We start from the raw sequence: 25,195 nt of genomic DNA, 5'->3' as shown, positions 1-25,195 counted from the left end.
AATTCCAGTTAAATCATTTCAGAATTTCATGATTATAAATTTATAGGATTCAGTTCATATTCTATAAAAGGAAAGGGAAAGAACCAAGTTGCAGTGAAATTTACATGTCATATGACATTTATAATAATGGTCAATCATTAAACAATTTAAGTGGATAAAGTAACATTATCAATAAAGCATATCATTAATCATTACTGCAAAAAGTAAACTGGCACTGAAGTTGATGAAATCTTATCAGTGTAGGATGAAAATAATGAATCATGAAAATAACTGCAAAAATGCAGTTTCATTCTCATCTACACAGGCAAAAGTAAGGTAATCCAACAATGTATACAATTAATGATATGAATATAATAGAGGGAAACATTCCACGTGGGAAAAATATATCTAAAAACAAAGATGATGTGACTTACCAAACAAAAGCGCTGGCAGGTTGATAGAAGTCAAATCCTGCCCGGAAATGAGATCCATCCTTCATGAAATCCTCCCCACTCCACCAAGAGTGTCTTTCCGTCGTCCACCTAACCTTCGTAACCTCTTAGTTCATCCCTATGAAATCCCCAAACCACCTTCTCTACCCTCTGGCTCCTACCCTTGTAACCGCCATCAGTGTAAAACCTGTCCCATGCACCCTCCCACCACCACCTACTCCAGTCCTGTAACCTGGAAGGTGTACACGATCAAAGGCAGAGCCACGTGTGAAAGCACCCACGTGATTTACCAACTGACCTGCCTACACTGTGAAGCTTTGTATGTGGGAATGACCAGCAGCAAACTGTCCATTTGCATGAATGGACACAAGCAGACAGTGTTTGTTGGTAATGAGGATCACCCTGTGGCTAAACATGCCTTGGTGCACAGCCAGCACATCTTGACACAGTGTTACACTGTCCGGGTTACCTGGATACTTCCCACTAACACCAACCTGTCAGAACTCCAGAGATGGGAACTTGCCCTTCAGTATATCCTCTCTTCTCGTTATCCGCCAGGCCTCAACCTCCGCTAATTTCAAGTTGCCGCCACTTATACCTCACCCGTCTTTCAACAACATCTTTGCCTCTGTACTTCCGCCTCGACTGACATCTCTGCCCAAACTCTTTGCCTTTACAAATGTCTGCTTGTGTCTATGTATGTGCAGATGGATATGTGTGTGTGTGTGTGTGTGCAAGTGTATACCTGTCCTAAGGTAAGTCTTTCCGCTCCCGGGATTGGAATGACTCCTTACCCTCTCCCTTAAAACCCACATCCTTTCGTCTTTCCCTCTCCTTCCCTCTTTCCTGATGAAGCAATCATTGGTTGCGAAAGCTTGAATTTTGTGTGTATGTTTGTGTTTATTTGTGTGTCTATAAACCTGCCAGCGCTTTCGTTTGGTAAGTCACATCATCTTTGTTTTTAAATGTATACAATTACATATATAGATCCTTCAGTCTACACTTTAAGTTTCTGCATACACTGTTTCATGTAGGAATCAAGATGAGAGTAATCAACAAGTGTATCTCTGACAAGCTCAGCCAATATACTGGGCCACTGTGCCTCCAACATATGCAGTTTCTCTACAGCAGCACAAGCCACCTCCAAAAGATATGCCAAATGCACTCGTCCTCTGTGCCTCCATAGTACATCCTCCTGTATGTAAATGAAAAAACAAAGATGAAAGTTCTTGTGTAGGTAACTCATATACATAAAAGTGATAATTTAGGCATTACATGCAGTTAAACTGTATAAATCTGAATAATGGAAATTTATTTAATGGACAGATGGTGTCATTTGTATGAAGAGGTATGTGTACTTACAAGTGTCATTCAAATTGTGTGTAACATAAAATACATAAATATATAGCAGTTTTGTCCTTATTACAACAACACTTTGCAAAAACAAGATCTACTTTTTGTCATCTGCCATTTAATATTTTGAATGTTTGTGGGTAAATATGCCCTCCAGTTTTCCAGATTGTGTGCCACTTGAGGGTTAAAGAAGGAGACATGTAAAGTGGATGAAAATGAACACTACTGACACTTTCTGCAGCATTTATTGTTGCTGTGGTTTGCAACCTGCAGACTAGTTTGAATCAGCTGTTCACACTAGTCATCTATCCTATTGTGATGTAAATAGATTGAAATTATCCACATTTGTTTGTATGTAAAAGATCAGTTGTGCACTCTCAACCTAGATCCAACCAACTGCTTCAGATGAAAACTCCTTTGTAAAGTATAGCCTAAAATTTCATATAATAAAAGTTGGTAGTCATGTAACATAACAATATTTTCAGCCTTTGCTTAAAATTGCTTGAAATTATCCATTCCTTTTCACATTGATTTTTTTTTACTTTTACTTTCTTTATCAAATTTATTCATGTGGTTCAATCTTTTCTGGGTTCTATTTTAGATCTTATCCTCAGCTTTATTAAAATGTATTGTTTGTTTGATTGATTTATTCATCCGTACCTACATTGGTAGGTTTTGTGGAAGATGGCTTCCATGATATAATCCCTCCTAGCATGATACAAGAGAAACATTCATATTAATTTTGACCCATTTTTTAAGCAACTGAGGTATTTCAGTTGAAGCACAAGGTCAAAATACTTTGATTCAGATAACAAGTTTGACATAAAAGATGTTGTTTTAATCACAATTAATAATTAATTCAAACATTGATAACACTCGCAGTACTTTACCTAGACAAAATCATTTCAGTTATGTAAACCCCTGATCAAACAGAATCATTTTACACACATCACAAGAACATTCTTTTTGATTTTTATTATGGCATTTTTCTAGTGGCTTTTGTGTTTGTATGTTTTTAGCCCTTCATGCCCATTTCACTCAATACACTGGGTTGGTGCATAAGTTCACAGTATTTTTCCATAAGTTTAATAAACACAACAGTTACACAAGAAAAGACTTTAGTCATCAATAATATATTCCTCCTTCACTATTTACAACAATGTGGCAAACGTTGAGTAACTTTTCAATTCCTCAATGGTAGAAATCATGTGGTTTGAGGTGAAAAACTTTTTGATCCAAATTTGGAGCACATTTTCATCCAACAGGGAAGTTTCTTGAAGGTTGTTTAATACAGAGCAGAGAAAGTGAAAATCTGAGGGCACCAGATCAGGTGAATGAGGTGAGTGTGGAATGACTTCCCACACCAATTCGTGTTTGTTTTGTCAGTCTAACAGAATGCAGGTTGGTGTTATCATGATGTATCATCATTTCATGCAGTCTTCCTGGTCATTTTTCTTTGGCTGTGTCTACAAGACATCTCAGCTGTTGACAGTTAATGTTAGCAGTGATAGTTACATCTCTGGGAAACAATTTGTAATACACCACACAACATCACTGCTCTACCAGATGTGTAATATTATCTTTTGTTGATGTGTGCAGGTCTTTGTACAGAAAGTTGTTGTTTTGTTTGGGCTCAACCATTTCTTTCTTTTCATTATGTTAGCATAAAGACACCATTTCTCATTACCAGTAATGATACAGGATAGGAATGGTCATTGTTAGTCACAAGCCAATTGGTGATGAGCAAGCAGAGATGTACAAACGGCCACCCACTGATTTTTGTGATTTTGGCTTAGAGCATGCAGTACGCAAACACCTTATTTTTGAACATTCCCCACTGTAATCAAATGTTGCACAATGGTGTAATGATCACAGTTCCTTACATTTGTCAGTTCTTGAATACAATGACATGGATCATTGTGGATTAAGGCATTTAAATGATCTTTATCAAACCCCGAGGATCTTCCTGAATTTGGAGAGTCGCTAATGAAAAAACAATCTTTCTTAAAATGAGAAAACCCATTTCTTGCTGTGCTTTATCCAATGGTATTATCCCCATACACTGCACAATTGTTTCTGGCTGCCTCCACTGCTGTCACCTCTCTGCTGAACACAAACAGAAGAATATGTCAAAAATGTTCAGATTTCTCCACTTGGTACACGATTTTCTAGCATACACCTCTCCACTCACTATTTCCAAATGACAGTATATAAATTCAAATAGCAACAGTGAACTACAAATAAAAAAGACACTCAATAAATAAATCTGTAGCAACCAGAATAAAAACATACAAAAGAAAAACATTCGGAACTTGCGCATCAACGTAACATTATAAATATGATTTGTATGTGAACAGAACTGGGCATTTGTGATGGGGCTTCAAATCTCAATTAGATGTGTTGAATTATCAATCAGCATAACTTAAAATTATATGAAACTTAATTGATTCATAGGAGATCTTGTAATTTTGTGTAGGGCTTGTTTGATGTCATGGGAATGAGGTGTCAAGCCACCAGAATACAAGAAACAGCCCCAGGTGTAGGTGGGCAACAGCTGTGCAGAGAGTCTTGGCATAATATCACATCTTGGCCTCGTTCGTTGAACAGTATCCAGAGCTCAGTTATGCACCAATATTTTGCTTGTTAGCATAGCTTTTCAGTTCAACAAGGTGTGATTCTAGTTCAAAATGACTGTAGACAATCCTGTGTGCTTATTCCCAAAGTGTTGCAAAATAATGTGTTGCAATTTCTCCATCAAGAACACTGGGGAATTGTTTGCACTAAAAAGTTAGTGTGCTGACACTGTACTTGGCACAGCATGGACGCCCTCACTGAACAGATGACATCACAGTGTCACACATGCTTGGAGAACCAATCTGCTCTGCCACAGACATTCTCAGCTTGGCCTAAGAGTCAACTGCCATGGCAATGAGTGCACATAGACTTTGCAGGACCATTCTGGAACACTCGTTAGCTCATAGTGGTATACTCTTTTAGCAAGTTTCCTTTTGCAGTGCCTATGAGCTCTACCACATCATGTATCACCATTCAAGCATTGTCCTCCATGTTTTGCATCGAAGGTTTGCCAGAAGTACTTGTGTCAGACAATGGACCACAGTTCACTTCAGGTGCCTTTGAACACTTTTGTGAACCCAATAGCATCTGTCATCTAACAAGTGCTCCGTTTTACCCACAGTCCAACAGAGAAGCAGAACACTTTGTAAGCACTTTATATCAACAGATGGCAATGCTTCACATCACCCACACACAGGAACAGGCACTGCAACTCTTTCTCACCTCCTATTGCTCCCACCAATGACACGGACCATCACTGGTGGAACTTCTTCACAGCTGCCGCCATCGGACACTGCTACACTTGATACACCCACCACAGCATCTAGCGCTGCCAATGGTCAACAAGTATCACTTTGCGCTGTGCGATCTTGTTCTTTCAGGGTTTATGGCAACCGTGGGCACTGAGAAAGAGGCATGATACAGGAATGCATTACCTCTTATATGTACTTAATTGCAGGTCCCGATGGTTTCCAGCACTGCCACCAGAACTAAATGCGCGCATGTCATTTGTCCCATCATTCTGCTGCTTTTCTTCCCCCAGATTCAAGCTTCACAGGACTGCACAGCCTTCTCAGCTGCCCACTGGTACCATCAGGGAACCCCAGAAGCAGCAGATGGAAGATGCCCTCTCACCCCCGCCGTCCCTGCTTGCCTACCTGATGGACCTGGACCCGCCATCACTATTGCTGTCACGATCACCGTCGCAGTCATCATCGCCCCAGCACATGTCCTCAGGCCAGGACGTGTGCCCTGTCATCAGTTTTCCGGAGGATGTTCTGTTGCTTTACAAGCCAGATGGCTGGGTATGTGTTATAACTTCAAGTTGAACAAATATATTTCAACGATGACACAATACATGAAAGTCACAGATCAAGCAAACAGAGTAAGACGTGTGTCACTTTAACAGACAAATCATAACTGAGTCTAAGTCAAGGGGCTGCTAGCTGGCTGGCTGCTTGGGTGGTGCGGCTGCTGCATGGCTGGCAGACAGCACCTCATGCAGAGGACACGCGTAACTGCGCGGCGGCACTTTGAAAGATTGGTGAGTCACAACACTTTTTCCCCCTTTGAAGTTTTTGCACAGTTCTTGATGGAGGTGGCTTGTAGATTGCTAACGTCCATAGGTGTTGTTTGACTGGCCGTAAAGTCTCGAGGAGGAGGCTTCCCGTACGGACAGAAGTGTACCCGATGATAACGGGTCGAGATGACAGGAGACGTGGGGGTCGATTCTGCTGGGGCCCCATGCACCAATCTGCCCGTTGTGGCAAGTCCGGTTGTTATAACAGGAGACATGGGTGATGTGTCCATGTCCGTAGGAGAAGGAGGCAAGTAGAGTTTCTCCAACAGATGGGGGTCATCTGGTTCCTGCATGGGCACGTCTCCTGTTGGCGTCAGTTCTTGTGCTGGCACCAATATGATGGTGAGAGGACTGCGTTGTGAGTAACGAGAGATTCCAGGATAGAGCCGAAGGTGGTGTAGCGGCATCCGGAAAAGGCGTTGCCAGCACACGAGGCCGAAGCTGGACCGAATGATGCACCGCAACACCCGTGTCCGTCTGGATTCCATACAGGCATTGGCCACAGTGTCGTAAGATGCAGCCAGGACTCCATTTTGGCTACCTGCCATATCCCCATACCCATACAAGGTCATCGGTGGTGAACCGGCCAAGCGAAGGCACCCGCTGCCGTAAGGTGGAAGGCCGCAGAAGATGAATTAGCATGCGTGGCTGTCGGCCATGTAAGAGCTCAGCCGGGCTGTGGCCACCCATGGGGGTGAAATGGTAAGAAGCCAGAAATTGGAGAAGCGCATCATTAGCAGCAGAATAATTCAGGAGTTTCCTCATTTGAGCCTTAAATGTGCGGACCAGTCATTCAGCCTCACTGTTTGACTGTGGATGGAACGGAGGGGACGTGACATGCATGACGCCGTGACGGGCTCAAAAATCCGCAAAATCGGAAGAGGCAAATTGCAGATCATTATCAGTAACAAGAGTAGAGGGAAGGCCTTCCAAAGAGAAAATGCGAGCTAGAGCATTGGTGGTTGCCACGGTGGTAGGCAATGTGCAACGGACAATGAAAGGAAAGTTAGAGTACGCTTCAATAACAAGAAGCCAATAAGTACCTAAAAAAGGACCCGTGAAGTCTGCATGAATATGCTCCCAGGGCTTCTCAGGTGAAGGCCATGGTGACAAAGATGACTTTGGGGTGGCGACCTGTGACACACAAGGGCCACTGGCAGCGACCACGTGTGCGACTTCAGAGTCGATGCTGGGCCAGTACACATGACGGCGTGCCAGAGATTTTGTGTGAGAGACTGCCCATTGCCCTTGATGGGACTGATGACCACAGATGTTAAGTCCTATAGTGCTCAGAGCCTCAGAGAGCCCTTGGTGGAGGAGGCGCAAGACCAAAGCCCGCAAAGACGCAGGTACCACACCACACGGTGAAGCATTGTCAGTGGAAAGGAGGATAACACCATCCCTAGCCATGAGGTGGTAACGAAAGCATAGTAGTTCCACAACGGATCAGAAGTCTTAGCGGATGGATGATCTGGCCAACCCTTCTGAATACAGTGTTAAACCTGGGAGAGGGTAGGGTCAGAACCCGTAGCAGCTGCCAGCTCATCCCGGGTGGTGGGGAATCCATCCACAACCTGCTGCTCGGCAACATCCAGGTGGAAACAAAAACATTTGTCCATATCAAATGCCAGATCAGGACCCATGGGAAGGTGAGACAGTGCACGAGCATTCGCATGTTGAGCCGTCGGCCGGAAATGAATCTCATAATTGAAACAAGACAAGTAAAGAGCCCAAGGCTGGAGGTGGTGCGCAGCCTTGTTGGGAAGTGACGTTGATGGATGAAACAAGGAAACAAGTGGTTTGTGATCCATAACAAGATGAAATTTGGATCCATAGAGAAAAACACCAAACTTATGAAGAGCATAAATAATGGGCAAAGCTTCTTTTTCAACTTGAGACTACTTTTGTTGGGGATCCGTGAGCGTTTTGAGGCATAAGCAATGGGTTGTTCAGAACCGTCAGAAAAACGGTGCGCAAGGACTGCACCGACCCCATATTGAGAGGCATCCGTGGCAAGAACAAGATGTTGTCCAGGTCGATAAGTAGCCAGGCACGGAGACTGTTTCTGCATAGTCTTCCATTTCTGGAAAGCCGCATTGCATGCCACGGACTAGTGAAAAGGCACATTTTTATGCAACAGGTGATGCAACGGCTGAGCCACCGAAGCAGCAGACAGTAAAAACTTGTGATAGTATGCTATTTTCCCCAAGAAGGCCTGCAGTTCCTTAACAGATGTAGGGCGAGGAAGGGCATCGATCACAGTGACAGTTTGCTGAAGTGGACAAATACCATCCTGAGAGAGTTAAAACCCCAAGTACGTGATAGACTCCTGAAAAAATTTTAATTTCTGAAGATTACACTTAAGACCGGCAGTCTGTAAGACATGAAAAAGTGTGCGGAGATTTTGAAGATGTTCGTCAGTGGTGGAGCCAGTGACAACAATGTCGTCCTAGTAATTTATACACCCAGGGACAGTGAGCAATAATTGTTCCAAGAATCACTGAAAGAGAGCAGGGGAACTGGCAACCCCGAATGGCAATCGTTGGTATTGATAGAGGCCGAAAGGTATGTTAAGGACCAGAAACTGCTGGTAAGCAGCGTCGAGAGGAAGTTGATAATAAGCTTCTGACAGATCAAGTTTAGAAAAATACTGGCCTCCAGCAAGTTTAGTGAACAATTCTTCAGGTCAAGGCAGAGGATAAGTGTTGAAAAGGCATTGAGCATTTACAGTGGCCTTGAAATTGCCACAAAGACGAATATCACCATTTGGCTTAGCAACGACAACGACAGGAGAGGACTACTCACTGGAAGTGACAGGAAGTGAGACCCCTGAAGCAGTGAGACAATCCAGCTCCCATTTGACCTGATCACAAAGGGCCACAGGAATGGGCTGAGCCCAAAAAAACTTAGGCTGAGCAGTGGGTTTGAGAGTGATATGAGCTTCAAAGTCATTTGCATGGTCTAACCCAGGAGAAAAAAGGGACGAAAATGTCGTTGACAAGGAATCCAACTGAGCATAAGGAATAGCATCAGAGACAATATTGACAGAGTCATCTATGGAGAACCCAAAAACATGAAAGGCATCGAAACCAAAAAGATTCTCCGCGTTACTATGGTCGACAAGAAATATGGGAACAGTGCAAATGACAGATTTGTATGATACCTCAACATCAAATTGTCCCAAGAGAGGAATCTTCTGTTTATTGTAAGTCTGTAATTGCCTAGTGACAGGTGACAGGATTGGAGAACCCAACTGAAGATATGTCTGAGAATTGATGATAGTGGCAGCAGAACCAGTATCCACCTACATGCGAACATCTCAACCAAATATTTGGACAGTGAGGAATAACTTCCCTGATAGGGAAGAAGTACAATTGACAGACAACACAGAATCAGTATCAGCACCATGTTCATGAACATCATGTATGCGGTCGGATTTGCAAACGGATGACACATGACCCTTTTTTTTTTTTTTTGGATCTGTGACACACGGCCCAATGTCGTGGACAATCCTCTCGTGAAAGTTTCGTAAAACACTGTGGATGTGAAGGAAGTTGCCGTGGGTTTTGCTGCAGTTACTTAGAGTTTTGTTTACGGTGAGGCCAAGGCTGCACTTGGTAGTGTACTGTGGCCACGTCGGCCGGCAGGGACACGCCACACGCTTCGTCAACAGCGCACAGAGGTTGTATTTCCCTGACGTCACCCCATGCCTCTATTTGCACTCCAGCGGCTCCAGAAATTTCAAAAGACTGAGCGATGGATAGGACTTCATCTAGAGTTGGATTTGCCAACTGAAGGGCATGTTGCCTAACTTCTTTGTCGGGCGCCGACCGGATAGTAGCATCCCGTACCATGGAATTGGTGCAGGATTCTTTGTGAACATCAGTAACAAACTGACACTTTCTACTGAGGCCGTGAAGTTCAGCAGCCCAAGTGCGATAGGATTGATTCGGTTGTTTTTGACAACAATAAAAGGCAACACGAGAGGCTACCACATGCATATGCTTTTGAAAATAAACGGACAGAAGCGAGCACATTTCAGCAAAGGACAAAGATTCAGGATCTTGGCCGCTGAGGTGGCGCTGCTGCTGCATGGCTGGCAGACAGTGCCGCATGTAGAGGATGTGCGTAACTGTGCGGCGGCACTTTGAAAGATCGGCGAGTCACAACAGTATAGTCGGGAGTAAGCTGTCCTCCACAGTCACGGCTTCCGGCCCATCTCATCATCCAGTGTGCGGCCTCCTTCCCCATTTTCATTCGTAGCCTCACTACACAACAGTGGTGGCACTTCGGTGGGCAGGGTGGAATGTGCTGGCATAGGCTGATGCCAGAACATCATGCAGCATAGAGGTGACAAGGAGATTGACAGATGCCCATGACAGACTTGCTGAAAACGCGCTGCCAATACCCTCTCGCCCACCAGTAGTTATGTAGCTGCTGCAGACCAGAGGGCCAGTTAGTTCAAGTTAGTTCAAGTCCATCACTGAGTCAGAGCTGCAGTCACAGCCTCTAGCTCAGAATCAGGCAGCACATAGTGAACAGAATAGTTAGACTTGGTACAGGGACCATGCTCACTGAGGATGTGAACCGGGCCTCGACTGGAATTGACATGGTTCATCCTCAACCACTCCCACTTTCTGGGGACGAATGTGTAAATGTGGTGTCAGTTATCACCAGCCTCCCATTCCCTGTGTTGTGTATTCACCTGGCTAAAGTGGACTATAACAGAGAGCTTGTACTACAGAATGTGAAAGCTTAAGTTAAGTAGCTCTTTTTTTATATTGATGAAGGAGCCAGTTATAATAGTATGCAGTTTCTGTTACAGAAAGAGGATACCAGCCACCAAACAACATCCTCCCCTTCCTCCCATGGTGGAGCTCTATAGAGACAGTGAGATGACATAAAAGCTGACAATGAGGATTTAAAAGGTGACAATGTGGATTTAAAACCCTATATAATAACTTAGATATTATTATGTAGTGGGTGCTGTAAGTATTGCAGTCAATCTTCTGTCAGTAATTTGTCACTTGAAAATCTCAATGTCATGTGTTACTTTCACACTTTGTATGTTCTTGTCTGTTTGTGTCAAGTTGCTATATTGTCGATGGTCTGTTCTGTCAGATATTCCCTGCATAGGCCTATGCAAACTTGCATGCTGTCTCAATTATTGCAATTCATTTTGAAGGGTCACACAATGGGATTGCTAGTTTGTTCACTGTCATTCTTTCAGTTGATGTGTTAATGTGCACTGTCTGCATAACAGAACTATAAGTTTCTGTGAATTGTATTTCCTCACAAGTGTACATAGCTTCCTGATTGAGGTTCATACAATGTAAATGCTTGATACAGGGACCATGCACACAGAGGATGTGAACCAGGCCTCAGCTGGGATTGACATGCTGGACTTCTGGGATAGGATCACTCTGGCAGAACTTATAGGTGGAGGAGCCGGATAATTGGCAGAGTCCTTCTGCCAGGTAGTCACTGCAATTCATAACAACAGTGGTAGAATCTATGTCTGCAGGTAGGATGATTAGGTCAGGATTTGTTTTGAGATTGTGTATGCCTGTTTTTCTTATACTGAAAGTTTGGTGTTCTGAGGAAGGAACCTGTGGAAGGATGGTGACGCTAAGTTGAAAGTAAGGAATTCTGGAAAGGTGACAAGCAAGTGTTTAGGTAGGAGGGGGAGGGGGGGATGATGGTTGAATGGTGGTATGAACTGGAAAAGGTAGGGTTCAATGTTGGAATTAAGGTGGTTTTGATTGGAGGGATTGGCGGCAAAGAAGTGCTCCCATTGGATGGATCAGGAGGAGGAGTACAGGTCTTTGAAAAGTCCAGCATGGTTAAATTTGTGTGTATGGCTGAAGATGAGGCCTTTGGATAAGATTGAAACTTCTGTGGAGCTAAGGGTTTTGGTGGAAAGGTTAACAACAGTGTTACACAAGTGTGTTGGCTCTAGATTTGGTGGTGAGTTGATAGAAGACAGAACAATGACTTAGGGATGAAGGGGTACATTGGAATAGATTCTGAACGAATTTCTCCGATGTGAATAAACTCAGACACAACTGTCAACATAAATGAATGATAACTATACAACTGAGTGTTCCCTTCTCCACCCAGAACCACCTCAGACTGAAACAACTGAACCACATCCTTCACCAGGGCTTTGGTTACCTATCATCATGCCATGAAATGAGGGACATCCTGCCCAAGATACTTCCCACCCCTCCTAAAGTGGTGTTCTCTCTCCCAACCAACCTCCACAACTTTTTAGTCCAAGGATCATATTCTTGTGGAAGACCCAGGTGCAAAACCTGCCCAATCCACCGACCCAGCACTTCCTATTCCAGTCCAGTTACAGGTTTATACTACCTCATCAGGGGCAGGGCCACCTGTGAAAGTGGCCATGTCATTTTTGTCACTACAGATATGTCGTACCTGAGTGGTCAGGCTTTATGGGAGGGATTTTATGGTGTGAAAGGGATGATAGCTATCAAAATGCAGGTACTGTTGGTGGTTAACAACAGTGTTACACAAGTGTTTTGGCTCTAGATTTAGTGGTGAGTGAAAATGCAGGTACTGTTGGTGGTTAATATCAGTGTTACACACTTTCTATTCCAGTCCTGTTACAGGTTTATCCTACCCCATCAAGGGTTGGGCCACCTGTGAAAGTGGTCATGTCATTTACCAGCTCTGCTGCAATCATTGCACAGCTTTCTGTATTACCAACCAGCTGTCCACCAGGATGAACAGCCACTGCCAAACTGTGACCAAGAACAAAGTAGACCACCTTGTGCTACAACATCCAGCTGAACATAACACATTTGATTTCCATGGCTGCTTTACTACCTAAGCCATCTGGATCCTTCTCTTCCCCACCACTTTTTTGAACTGCACAGATGGAAGTTATCCTTACAACACATTCTCCACTCCTGTAATTGTCCTGGCCTCAACCTGTGGTAACCTACTATCCCCACATCATCCACCCAACAGTTTCCAGCCCCTCTGTCTTGTTATCTCCTCCCCATTCTCACCTACCACCCTTTTTATTTGCAGATCCGTGCCAATGCATCCACCTGTCTTTCTTTCCCTGCTCCTTTCTTCCCACACTTCCATGCCCCACAACCTCCTGATGCTGCACCTGTTGTAGTTTAGTCCCTGCACATGCCGCCAGAGAGCATCTGTTTCTCTCCTCATCCCTTCTCCTTCCCTATTCCCTCCAGATAGCTGCTTGCACCCCATATGATGTTGCATTCTGGCTCAAGATGCTGGAGTTGGTGGTAATGTGTGTGTGAGGTATGCCTGCTCTTTCTGTCTGTCTGTCTCTCTCTCTCTCTCTCTCTCTCTCTCTCTCTCTCTCTCTCTCTCTCTCTCTCTCTGTGTGTGTGTGTGTGTGTGTGTGTGTGTGTGTTTTACTGATGAAGGCTGTGACCAAAAGCTTTATGTGAGTGTCTTTTAACTGTGTCTGTCTGTGTCTTACATGTCCTCTTTATGGTAAGTAGCAGTCTATCTTTTCCCGCATTGTTGATATTCCTACCTGGAGTTTCCATTGTTTGATTTGTCTTTTGAAAATGTGTCTCCCTAAATAGCATGTCACTGTGTTTTGTGTTACTACTGAGCATTCTGTTAAGCACTGCATATGTTGTTTTATGTGCTGTCATGTTTCATTAGTTTTATGTGCACCAGTGAATTATCTTCTGTAGCATCTCACATGCATATCATGTCACTGTTTTGTGTTACTACTGAGTGTTCCATTAAGCACTGCATATGTTGTTTTGTGTGCTGTCATGTTTCTTTAATTTTATGTGCACCATTGATTTATCTTCTGTAGCATCTCACATGCTTTGTGCTCAGGTTGTTTTTTGCATATGCCTTCACCACAACCAAGAGTTCATCAGTGTATCCCTCAATCCTGTCGTCGTGTCCATCCCCACCCGTTAATTGCTGCAGGAGTTCTATGGCAATGTCTTCATTATTACTCCATTATCCATTTTCCATGATGCAGGCATCATGTTCTGTTAAAAATTAGATTTGTGGTGCAGATTTGGCATGACTGAGTGAATACATTCTGGACCCAGGTTTTCTTTCCTTATTAATCTTGTTATTGCTACAAACACTACATACAGAGAGAACAGGCAAGTTGTATAGTTATCATTCATTTATGTTGGTAGTTATGTCTGAGTTTATTCACAACTTTTTCTGTCATCATCTGGAAGAAATTCATTCAGAAGGTATTCCAGTGTACCCCTTCATCCCTAAGTCATTGTTTTGTCTTCTTGGCGTGGGGTGAATATGATCAGTGTGATTTAAATTTTCTCAGTCAGGAACCGGTAAGATGGTCACCATGAGTTGACCTGGAATTGTGTGTCAATGACGCTGGCCCAGTGTATGTATCTAGTTCCCAACAGTGCTGTCCTGAAGATTGTCTCAGTTCCCCACATTATCCTACTCTAATTATGCAGTCCCTAGTGTTTACCATTTACTAGTAAAATTGATGTTTTAATATCATGTGTCATGGTAGTCTGGTTAGTTCAGTGCCCCCAGATGTTTGGCTTTAAATTATTTTTCTTTCTTGTTAGATGTTTGCTTGTACTGTATTTCATACTGTTGCTGTCAGCATGTGTGCCTTGTAGTCTATGTTGTCATAAGTTGTGTGTTTTGCATTTCAGCTATCTGTCTTTTCTTGTATTATGTTGTTGACTTATTGACACCTCTGGTCTGTGCTGTGAGACTGTCGTAAGGTGTAATTCACTTTTATATCAGTTCTTACAAGTCTTCTTTTGTCACTGACATATCATGCAATGTTTGATATTTTATCTAAATATGGTTCTACCCTGTGGGAAAATTGCATGTATATGAATGCAGTTACCTGTACCTCCACCACCTTTAGGCTATTTTAATTACTTTCCACTATTAGTTTCTTTCTATGACAGCTGCCATGGGCTGTGGATCACTTGTAACTACATATACCTATGATGCAAGGCATGTTAGTTTTCCTGCATCTTTTGTCCTCCAGTTCTAGTTTTCGTAGAAGTAATAAGGAATATATTGCACTTACAACTGGATGCAAGTCATGTGCAAAAGATCTCCAAACGAAGCAATATCCACAAGGAATTACATTCTTCATGAAGCAAATTGCCAGGTGTTATTGCAAGCAGATCATAACAGAATTAAATTTCATATGCCATTTTTGCTGATTCAGGGATTGGTCACAAGTATCTGAGCCCAATAGACCATCATTATTCATCACTCAACGAGTCTGTATCATCAGATTTGACATATTCTAAGAGATATTGTTTAAATAGCTTTCAGAATGTACATGTCATTCCAAGTGAGATATTTTTGTACTTCTATGACTGACAATTGTTTGGTTAGAAGTGTATTTGAAGATGGTCTTGTTACTGGCATACTTCATTATTACCTGAATTAGAATTCTTCAACTATGCCTAAATGAAAGATTAGTATTGTTGGTTTATTGATTTGTAAATGCAAGTATATGAATAGAAAATTTTGTTCACTAAGTTTATCTATAATGTAACTAATTTGGTGATTTTACCATGTTTGTGACTGACTATCCTTATCTTGTATTAGCTTGGCATATAATATTCCAGTATTGTTCCAAAATAATGAAAATTTCAGGATGCAAACAATAAACAAAAATGTGAAATTTCCATGAATTTAGCTTATATTTTCTTACCTGTGTCAGAGAAGATCTCCGCCACTGCAATGCTTCTTTCCCCACAACACTCCGCAAAGCAGGATCAGCAGTCCACAACCACTGCTTAGCTGACATCTGTTGATGCTGTTGCTGTGTACCAGTAATCTGCAAGCGACCAAGAAGTGGCTGCAAAAGGCTCTCAGGCAGGGACCACAGAATTATGTCACTTAAGCCTTGGAACTCTTCTGATGCTTCGGCTATGTCTTCATCCTTTACCTCCAAAAAGAAATTTAGACAGTCAAAATGTTTCCATTGTATGATATAACATTATGTTTTGTCGTGTTTAATGCTATTTATTTATTTATTTTTCATTAATTCATCTTCTGTAAATGTAAACACGAAGGAGAACTTTCAGGAATGTGGAGTAAATCAAGGCACATCAACACAGTGAAACGGAAGTTAGAAATTCATCAATAATTAGCTGTTCTTTAACTGTTTCTTAATTATTTGTGGCTATATCAGGAAAATTGAACTGAATGAAATTATTAGGAAATTTGGTACTTTGGAAAAAAAACTGCTTCCTTGATTATATCAAAAAGTTGCTGTTTATCTCTTACTTCTAACTTTACAGTAATTCTTAACCAGTTGTATGCCTGTTCAGTTATCATCTAGATTGTGTCTTGTGTAGTTGAGTTTAGGATCTCGATTAGTATAGAATCATGGAACTTTACAGTTTCTGTACATTTCTTTAGATTCATTGGAGAAGGCTGAAGTGAAGCTGATAAGAAAAATTTTATAATTGGAGAGTTCTTCCAGCTGACAGTAAACAGGCCCGATGGCCCAAACCCATCCAGGAGAACATGAATTTTTTAATCTTGGGTTCTTCCATTAAAGCAGCTGCATTATTGCACTATTGAGCTCAATCTATCCCATTTTATACTAGGAACTGGTCTGGAATAGCAATCATAATATGAATGGATACATCATTGTGAGGCATGCTCTGTCTGGCCTCTCCATCAAGGCCTGTCCAGCTTTGGTGGTACCACTGACCCTTGGCTTCACTGAAGCAAACAGACGCAACCACATGCATGGGAAATACCTTGTAATGGCAGGAAAAGGGCAATAAGACAATACAGCTTTTTCTCTGAAATACCTAAATAAAAAAAAGGATGAAATAAGTCACCTATAAATCTACATGTTATACATGCAGTGCAGAGACATGGGAGCTGCAAGTCAGAGAGAATGAAGGCCACTTACACTGGAAATGGATTTTTGGAGAAGCAGTTGTGGCATTTTAAGGATGGTACATGTGAAGAACAATTCTATGAGACAGATTTTGGGAGTCAGTAAGAGAATAATTGATACGATAGAAGCAAAACAGCTGTTGTGACTGAACCATCTAAAAAGAATGAATGATGGTTTGGGGAGGAGCAAAATGAATTTGGAACTGGATTCAATAAGAGAGAATGAAGAAAGAATGCCCAATGAGAAAAAAGGAAGGAAGATATCTATGAGGCAATGATGGCCAGAGGCCTCCAGGAAGGAAAATACCTGACTAGAAAGAATTGGAAAATGAGAAGTGAGAAGTGGTGTCAGCAATAAACAATTCACTTCTTGGGCGGCATATGAAGCATGTAGATGCACGCTCTGCAACTGCAGTATTGAATTTGAATAAAATGCCAACACCAGTTGCATTTTTCTTTTTATTTTTAAAAACTGTGGCCAGTTTCAGCCCTCAAAGCCATGACTGATTGGTTCTGTATACTCTGATGGCACCTGACATATACCACAAGATAATGGCCTGGGGAGCCAAAACTGATCATGGTTTTTAAAAGAAAAAAAAGTGTAACTGGTGTTGGCATTTTATTAAAAAAACAGTACAGAGTATTTGTATTATAGTGACGAAATAACCAGATGGTCCCTTTTGTGGTGGAATGGTTTGTGTGCATCAAGAATACACATAGCCATACAATGATCATAAACATGTTATTTTCCCACTGTTGACATCTGCTGGATAGGCAAGCTGGCAGACCTGGTTATGTTGTGATATGGCCTAAAACCTAGGATACAGCAAAAGGAAAAAAATACAGCTGCTACATTTTATGAGAACATGCAGTTCCACTGTATGGTTTAACAACAAAAGCAATCAATATTTGATGAACTCATAATTTAATTGGATAGATAAAAAATCTACTCACTGAGCAGAGGCAGAACACACATACAAAAGAAAGTTGTAATTAGGCAAGTTTTTGGGGCCTGTTGCTCCTTCATCAGGCAGAAGGGCTGAAGGGAAAGGAAGAGGGTTGAAGGAAAAGGACTGGAGAGATCTAGGAAATGGGGTAGATTTCGGGAAGTCACCCAGAACTGTGGGTCAGGGGAGACTTACTAGATGGGATGAGAAGGAAATATTGATCATTGGGGGCCTGCATCAGATGTGGTTTGAAAACCTGAAACAGGATAATATGCAAGACAGAGATTACTGCTTAAACATCATGCATGAGCTAACAAAAGTGAAAAACTAAGTGCATGGTACATAACCATGGGCCAGTGGGTGGGGGCCAGTGAAAAATTTATGGGTGAGATGATGAAATGTGTATAAAACTAAAATAGAGTGAAAAAAAAGAGTGGTTACTATGAAGAATGCTGAGATGCAATAAATTAACGTAAATTACAACCATGTGGATGGCAAGAAGCAAGGGTATGTTATAGCCCAAGCTTCTACCTACAGAGTTCTGAGAAACTGGTATCTGGGGGAAGAATCCAGATGGTGCATGTGGTGAAACACACACCAAGGTCACAGCTGTCATGTTGTAGAAGGATATTGCATATTGTCAGTATACACCCTCTGCCTACTGGCAACATGCAATAACCTGTTGCAGAGCATTCTCTACAGTGTGACAGTCATGGTCTTGGTGTCTGTTTCACCATATGCACCATCTGGATTCTTCCCCCAGAAACCAGATTATCAGAACTCCACTGGTGGGAACTTGCACTGCAATATGTCCTTGGTTCTCGCCACCCACCTGGCCTTAGTTTATGTTAATTTCTTCCATCTTAGCATTTCTTCATAGTACCTACTCTTTTATTCACTCCATTTTAGTTTTATACATCTTTCATTGTCTTACGTGTCTATTTTTCACCCCCCCCCCCTTTCCCCACCCACCACTGTTACGTACCATGCGCTTTTCACTCTTATTAACTCATGCATGCTGTTTAAGCATTAATCTCTGTCTTGAATATTATCCTGTCTGCCACCTTTAACCTCTCAGGTTTTCAAATCTTGTCCGATGTAGTCCCCAGCGATCAGTCTTTCCTTTTCATCCTGTCTGGTAAGTCTCCCATGACCCACGGTTCTGGGTAACTTTTCTGAAATCTCTTTTTCTAGACCTCTCTAGTCCTTTTCCTTCACCACTCTTCCTTCCTTAACCCTTCTGCCTGAAGAAGGAGCCAATGGCTCTGAAAGATTGCCTAATTATAATTTTATTTTGTGTGTATGTTCTGCTGCCACTTGGTGAGTAGATTTTTTATCTATTCAATTAGATTATTAGTGTATAGTTTAAGGACAATGGCATTTCTGATCATTGTGCTCTCTTTATGGAGTAACCAAAAACAATAGAACCTTGGTCAATTAAAACCTACACCAAATCCCAGTTCAGCAAAGAAAATATGCACTTATTCTATCATAGAGTAAATAAGGTGGAGTGGGCAATAGATCATTGTATTTCATGCTCTGAAAATTTTGCTACTTTCTTGGAAAACTTCCTACATGTTTTTAATGAAACTTTCCCCCTTGGTGTACACTATAAAAATGTAGGAAATAAAGTAAATTGGATTGCTGAAGGAATAAAAATCTTGAGTGCAAGAAAAAGATGGCTACATAGGGAACTAAAACATAACAAAAGTCCTGATTTTGTTGTCTATGTGAAAGATTAAAAAAAAATTTTTTAAAAAAAGAACTGGCAAATAGATTTATATTGGATAGTGAAAACAAATCAAAAGCATGATGGTCAGTGATTAAAGCTGAAACAGGTGCCACAGGTAGAGGCCATCATATTTCTGAAATCAAGATAGAGGATAACGCTATTGTAAATCCTGCTCAAATTTCTGAATTATTTAATGAATTCTTTATGAATGTAAACAAATCTAATGTCAATGTAGCAGAGTACCCAGACAAGGTAAATTTCTTCAACAGTGAGCAATTTGATGGTGAATTTTTCAGTACATTTACCAAAACTACTGTAAAATATATAGAAAATGTGATACTATCGCTAAAAAGTAAAACATCAGCAGAATGGGATGGGATACCAACAAAAGTGTTAAAAACAGTCTCTAAAATAATTACACAGCCACTAACTACATTAGTTAACCAGTCCCTTCAAGAAGGTTATTTTCCAAACACACTGAAGAATGCAGTAGTTAAGCCACTATTTAAAAAAAGGCACAAAAGAACATACGAGAAACTATTGCCCAGTGTCTGTTCTTCCATCACTGTCAAAAATATTTGAAAAGGTAGTCACCATACAAATTCAAAATTTAATAGAAAAATTTAAAATAATCTCAAAAAATCAGTATGGATTTCAAAAAGGCAAACCCACAGTATCTGCTATAAATAATTTTGTTGATAAAATTAGCTCATCTCTAGACAACTCACTGCATACCACAGGAATTTTTTGTGACCTATCAAAGGCTTTTGACAGTGTGAATCACTCCTTGCTACTCGGTAAACTGAAAAACTATGGTATTAGAATGGTTTAAGTCCTATCTAACCAACTGAAGACAAAGAGTGCTTATAACATCAGAGAGAGAAACTTATACTTTAAAATGGAAAACCATTTCACATGGAGTACCCCCAAGGTCCCCCCCATGAACCATGGACCTTGCCGTTGGTGGGGAGGCTTGCGTGCCTCAGCGATACAGATAGCCGTACCGTAGGTGCAACCACAACGGAGGGGTATCTGTTGAGAGGCCAGACAAACGTGTGGTTCCTGAAGAGGGGCAGCAGCCTTTTCAGTAGTTGCAAGGGCAACAGTCTGGATGATTGACTGATCTGGCCTTGTAACAATAACCAAAACGGCCTTGCTGTGCTGGTACTGCGAACGGCTGAAAGCAAGGGGAAACTACAGCCGTAATTTTTCCCGAGGGCATGCAGCTTTACTGTATGATTACATGATGATGGCGTCCTCTTGGGTAAAATATTCCGGAGGTAAAATAGTCCCCCATTCGGATCTCCGGGTGGGGACTACTCAAGAGGATGTCGTTATCAGGAGAAAGAAAACTGGCGTTCTACGGATCGGAGCGTGGAATGTCAGATCCCTTAATCGGGCAGGTAGGTTAGAAAATTTGAAAAGGGAAATGGATAGGTTGAAGTTAGATATAGTGGGAATTAGTGAAGTTCGGTGGCAGGAGGAACAAGACTTCTGGTCAGGTGACTACAGGGTTATAAACACAAAATCAAATAGGGGTAATGCAGGAGTAGGTTTAATAATGAATAGGAAAATAGGAATGCGGGTAAGCTACTACAAACACCATAGTGAACGCATTATTGTGGCCAAGATAGATACGAAGCCCACGCCTACTACAGTAGTACAAGTTTATATGCCAACTAGCTCTGCAGATGACGAAGAAATTGAAGAAATGTATGATGAAATAAAAGAAATTATTCAGATTGTGAAGGGAGACGAAAATTTAATAATCTTGGGTGACTGGAATTCGAGTGTAGGAAAAGGGAGAGAAGGAAACGTAGTAGGTGAATATGGATTGGGGGACAGAAATGAAAGAGGAAGCCGCCTGGTCGAATTTTGCACAGAGCACAACATAATCATAACTAACACTTGGTTTAAGAATCATGAAAGAAGGTTGTATACATGGAAGAACCCTGGAGATACTAAAAGGTATCAGATAGATTATATAATGGTAAGACAGAGATTTAGGAACCAGGTTTTAAATTGTAAGACATTTCCAGGGGCAGATGTGGACTCTGACCACAATCTATTGGTTATGACCTGTAGATTAAAACTGAAGAAACTGCAAAAAGGTGGGAATTTAAGGAGATGGGACCTGGATAAACTAAAAGAACCAGAGGTTGTACAGAGATTCAGGGAGAGCATAAGGGAGCAATTGACAGGAATGGGGGAAATAAATACAGTAGAAGAAGAATGGGTAGCTTTGAGGGATGAAGTAGTGAAGGCAGCAGAGGATCAAGTAGGTAAAAAGACTAAGGCTAGTAGAAATCCTTGGGTAACAGAAGAAATATTGAATTTAATTGATGAAAGGAGAAAATATAAAAATGCAGTAAGTAAAACAGGCAAAAAGGAATACAAACGTCTCAAAAATGAGATCGACAGGAAGTGCAAAATGGCTAAGCAGGGATGGCTAGAGGACAAATGTAAGGATGTAGAGGCCTATCTCACTAGGGGTAAGATAGATACCGCCTACAGGAAAATTAAAGAGGCCTTTGGAGATAAGAGAACGACTTGTATGAATATCAAGAGCTCAGATGGAAACCCAGTTCTAAGCAAAGAAGGGAAAGCAGAAAGGTGGAAGGAGTATATAGAGGGTTTATACAAGGGCGATGTACTTGAGGACAATATTATGGAAATGGAAGAGGATGTAGATGAAGATGAAATGGGAGATATGATACTGCGTGAAGAGTATGACAGAGCACTGAAAGACCTGAGTCGAAACAAGGCTCCCGGAGTAGACAATATTCCATTGGAACTACTGACGGCCGTGGGAGAGCCAGTCCTGACAAAACTCTACCATCTGGTGAGCAAGATGTATGAAACAGGCGAAATACCCTCAGACTTCAAGAAGAATATAATAATTCCAATCCCAAAGAAAGCAGGTGTTGACAGATGTGAAAATTACCGAACTATCAGCTTAATAAGTCACAGCTGCAAAATACTAACACGAATTCTTTACAGACGAATGGAAAAACTAGTAGAAGCCAACCTCGGGGAAGATCAGTTTGGATTCCGTAGAAACACTGGAACATGTGAGGCAATACTGACCTTACGACTTATCTTAGAAGAAAGATTAAGAAAAGGCAAACCTACGTTTCTAGCATTTGTAGACTTAGAGAAAGCTTTTGACAATGTTGACTGGAATACTCTCTTTCAAATTCTAAAGGTGGCAGGGGTAAAATACAGGGAGCGAAAGGCTATTTACAATTTGTACAGAAACCAGATGGCAGTTATAAGAGTCGAGGGACATGAAAGGGAAGCAGTGGTTGGGAAGGGAGTAAGACAGGGTTGTAGCCTCTCCCCGATGTTATTCAATCTGTATATTGAGCAAGCAGTAAAGGAAACAAAAGAAAAATTCGGAGTAGGTATTAAAATTCATGGAGAAGAAATAAAAACTTTGAGGTTCGCCGATGACATTGTAATTCTGTCAGAGACAGCAAAGGACTTGGAAGAGCAGTTGAATGGAATGGACAGTGTCTTGAAAGGAGGATATAAGATGAACATCAACAAAAGCAAAACAAGGATAATGGAATGTAGTCTAATTAAGTCGGGTGATGCTGAGGGAATTAGATTAGGAAATGAGGCACTTAAAGTAGTAAAGGAGTTTTGCTATTTGGGGAGCAAAATAACTGATGATGGTCGAAGTAGAGAGGATATAAAATGTAGGCTGGCAATGGCAAGGAAAGCGTTTCTGAAGAAGAGAAATTTGTTAACATCGAGTATAGATTTAAGTGTCAGGAAGTCATTTCTGAAAGTATTCGTATGGAGTGTAGCCATGTATGGAAGTGAAACATGGACGATAAATAGTTTGGACAAGAAGAGAATAGAAGCTTTCGAAATGTGGTGCTACAGAAGAATGCTGAAGATTAGATGGGTAGATCACATAACTAATGAGGAAGTATTGAATAGGACTGGGGAGAAGAGAAGTTTGTGGCACAACTTGACCAGAAGAAGGGATCGGTTGGTAGGACATGTTCTGAGGCATGAAGGGATCACCAATTTAGTATTGGAGGGCAGCGTGGAGGGTAAAAATCGTAGAGGGAGACCAAGAGATGAATACACTAAGCAGATTCAGAAGGATGTAGGTTGCAGTAGGTACTGGGAGATGAAAAAGCTTGCACAGGATAGAGTAGCATGGAGAGCTGCATCAAACCAGTCTCAGGACTGAAGACCACAACAACAACAACAACAACCCCCAAGGTTCTGTCTTAGGCCCCATTTTATTTCTGTTTTACGTAAATGATCTGCACTTAATATTGGGTGTCACTCAGTTTTATTTGCAGATGACACATCTTTAATAATTGAAAGTAACAGTACTGATCAAATTTCACAAACAGTATTAAATACTTTAGAAAAACTAGATACCTGGTTTGATTTAAACAGCTTAAAATTAAACATGGAAAATACTCGGTTAATGCAGTTTAAAACAAAACAAGCAAAATTAAATGAAATTCATGTCAGTCACAGAAACCAGGATTTGCAGGAAGCTAGCTGTGTGAAATTCCTAGGAATGCAACTAATAAAAATCTATCATGGGGATCACATAAACAGTACCTTGCAAAAAAATTAAATAGCCTAGCATTTGCAATGAGAATATTGTACAATGCTACCAGTATGGGCATAAGAAAAGTATTATATCACAGCTACTTTGAGTCAGTAATAAGGTATGGAACTGTATTTTGGGGTAACTCAAACCATATGTGACGAATACTAAATCCTCAGAAAACCATCATTAGAAATATGCACAATGTAGGGCGAAGAAAATCATGTCATCCACTACTAAATAAACTAATTATATTAAGTGCTCCCTCATTATACATATATGAGGTGATTATCTTTGTACACAGTAACCTGGATTTATTTGTAGCAAATCATTTTCAACATGATTACAACACAAGAAATCAAAATAATTTTATGCTATCCACTCACTGTTCGAAACTCTAAGCCCAAACTCCACATTATATGGGTATGAAAATTTATAACAAAGTGAAAGAAAGAGAATTGCTCAGCATAAATTTAGAAACACTGAAAAAATCCTTATATGAGAAACTAGTGCAGAAATGTTAGTATTCAGTAGAAGACTTCATAAATGACAACCTGAAAATTTGAACAGGAGAGTGCAAGTACTTAGGACTGCTAATCTTAAAAGTGTGTTACTTTTGAAAGAAAATTATGAATTGCTTAATTCAGTAATTATTCAGTACTGTATATTGTATTACTGGTATTATGAGGAAAATTGTAAACCAGTTTTTGTGTATTAACGAGTCTCCTGTACTTCAAGTCAAGGGCTTGAAATTGTATGTTTCTCCTGTACTTCAAGTCAATGGCTTGAAATTGTATGTTTCTCCCGTACTTTAAGTCAATGGCTTGAAATTGTATGTTATGAGACAAAAAAATTCTACTTCTACTACTTCTACTTCCTTTTGCATAAAGTATGTCAGAGGTAAGATAGTCCCTCATTGGATCTTTAGGAAAGGACTACCCAGAAGAATGTCAACAGAACATATTCTCAAAAGGGACTCAGATATGGATTGTTGCAGAATACATGATATGCAATCCATATATAGAATAATAACAATTTTACTGATGTAAGTATACATGGATCATTCAGACATGACAAAGGCACGGTGTGCACTAA

The 25,195-nt window shown here is 41.1% G+C and overlaps 1 protein-coding gene across 1 annotated transcript in view; it reads right to left on the bottom strand.

Annotated features, from left to right (window-relative positions):
• Positions 1–1,381: 1,381 nt before the first annotated feature.
• Positions 1,382–25,195, bottom strand: part of LOC124794935 (leucine-rich repeat-containing protein 49) — a 149,922-nt gene continuing 126,108 nt past the window's right edge. The window contains exons 7-8 of the mRNA XM_047258650.1: positions 15,635–15,871; positions 1,382–1,626 (exon numbers count right to left, since the gene is read on the bottom strand). Coding sequence (XP_047114606.1) covers positions 1,429–1,626; positions 15,635–15,871 — 435 coding nt within the window. The 3' untranslated portion in view covers positions 1,382–1,428. The remainder of the gene's footprint in view (positions 1,627–15,634; positions 15,872–25,195) is intronic.

Source organism: Schistocerca piceifrons, chromosome 4 (assembly GCF_021461385.2).
Source record: "Schistocerca piceifrons isolate TAMUIC-IGC-003096 chromosome 4, iqSchPice1.1, whole genome shotgun sequence".
Classification (NCBI taxonomy): domain Eukaryota; kingdom Metazoa; phylum Arthropoda; class Insecta; order Orthoptera; family Acrididae; genus Schistocerca; species Schistocerca piceifrons.
Note: the sequence above shows the minus strand (reverse complement) of the source record. Positions and strands in the feature narration are given on the sequence as shown.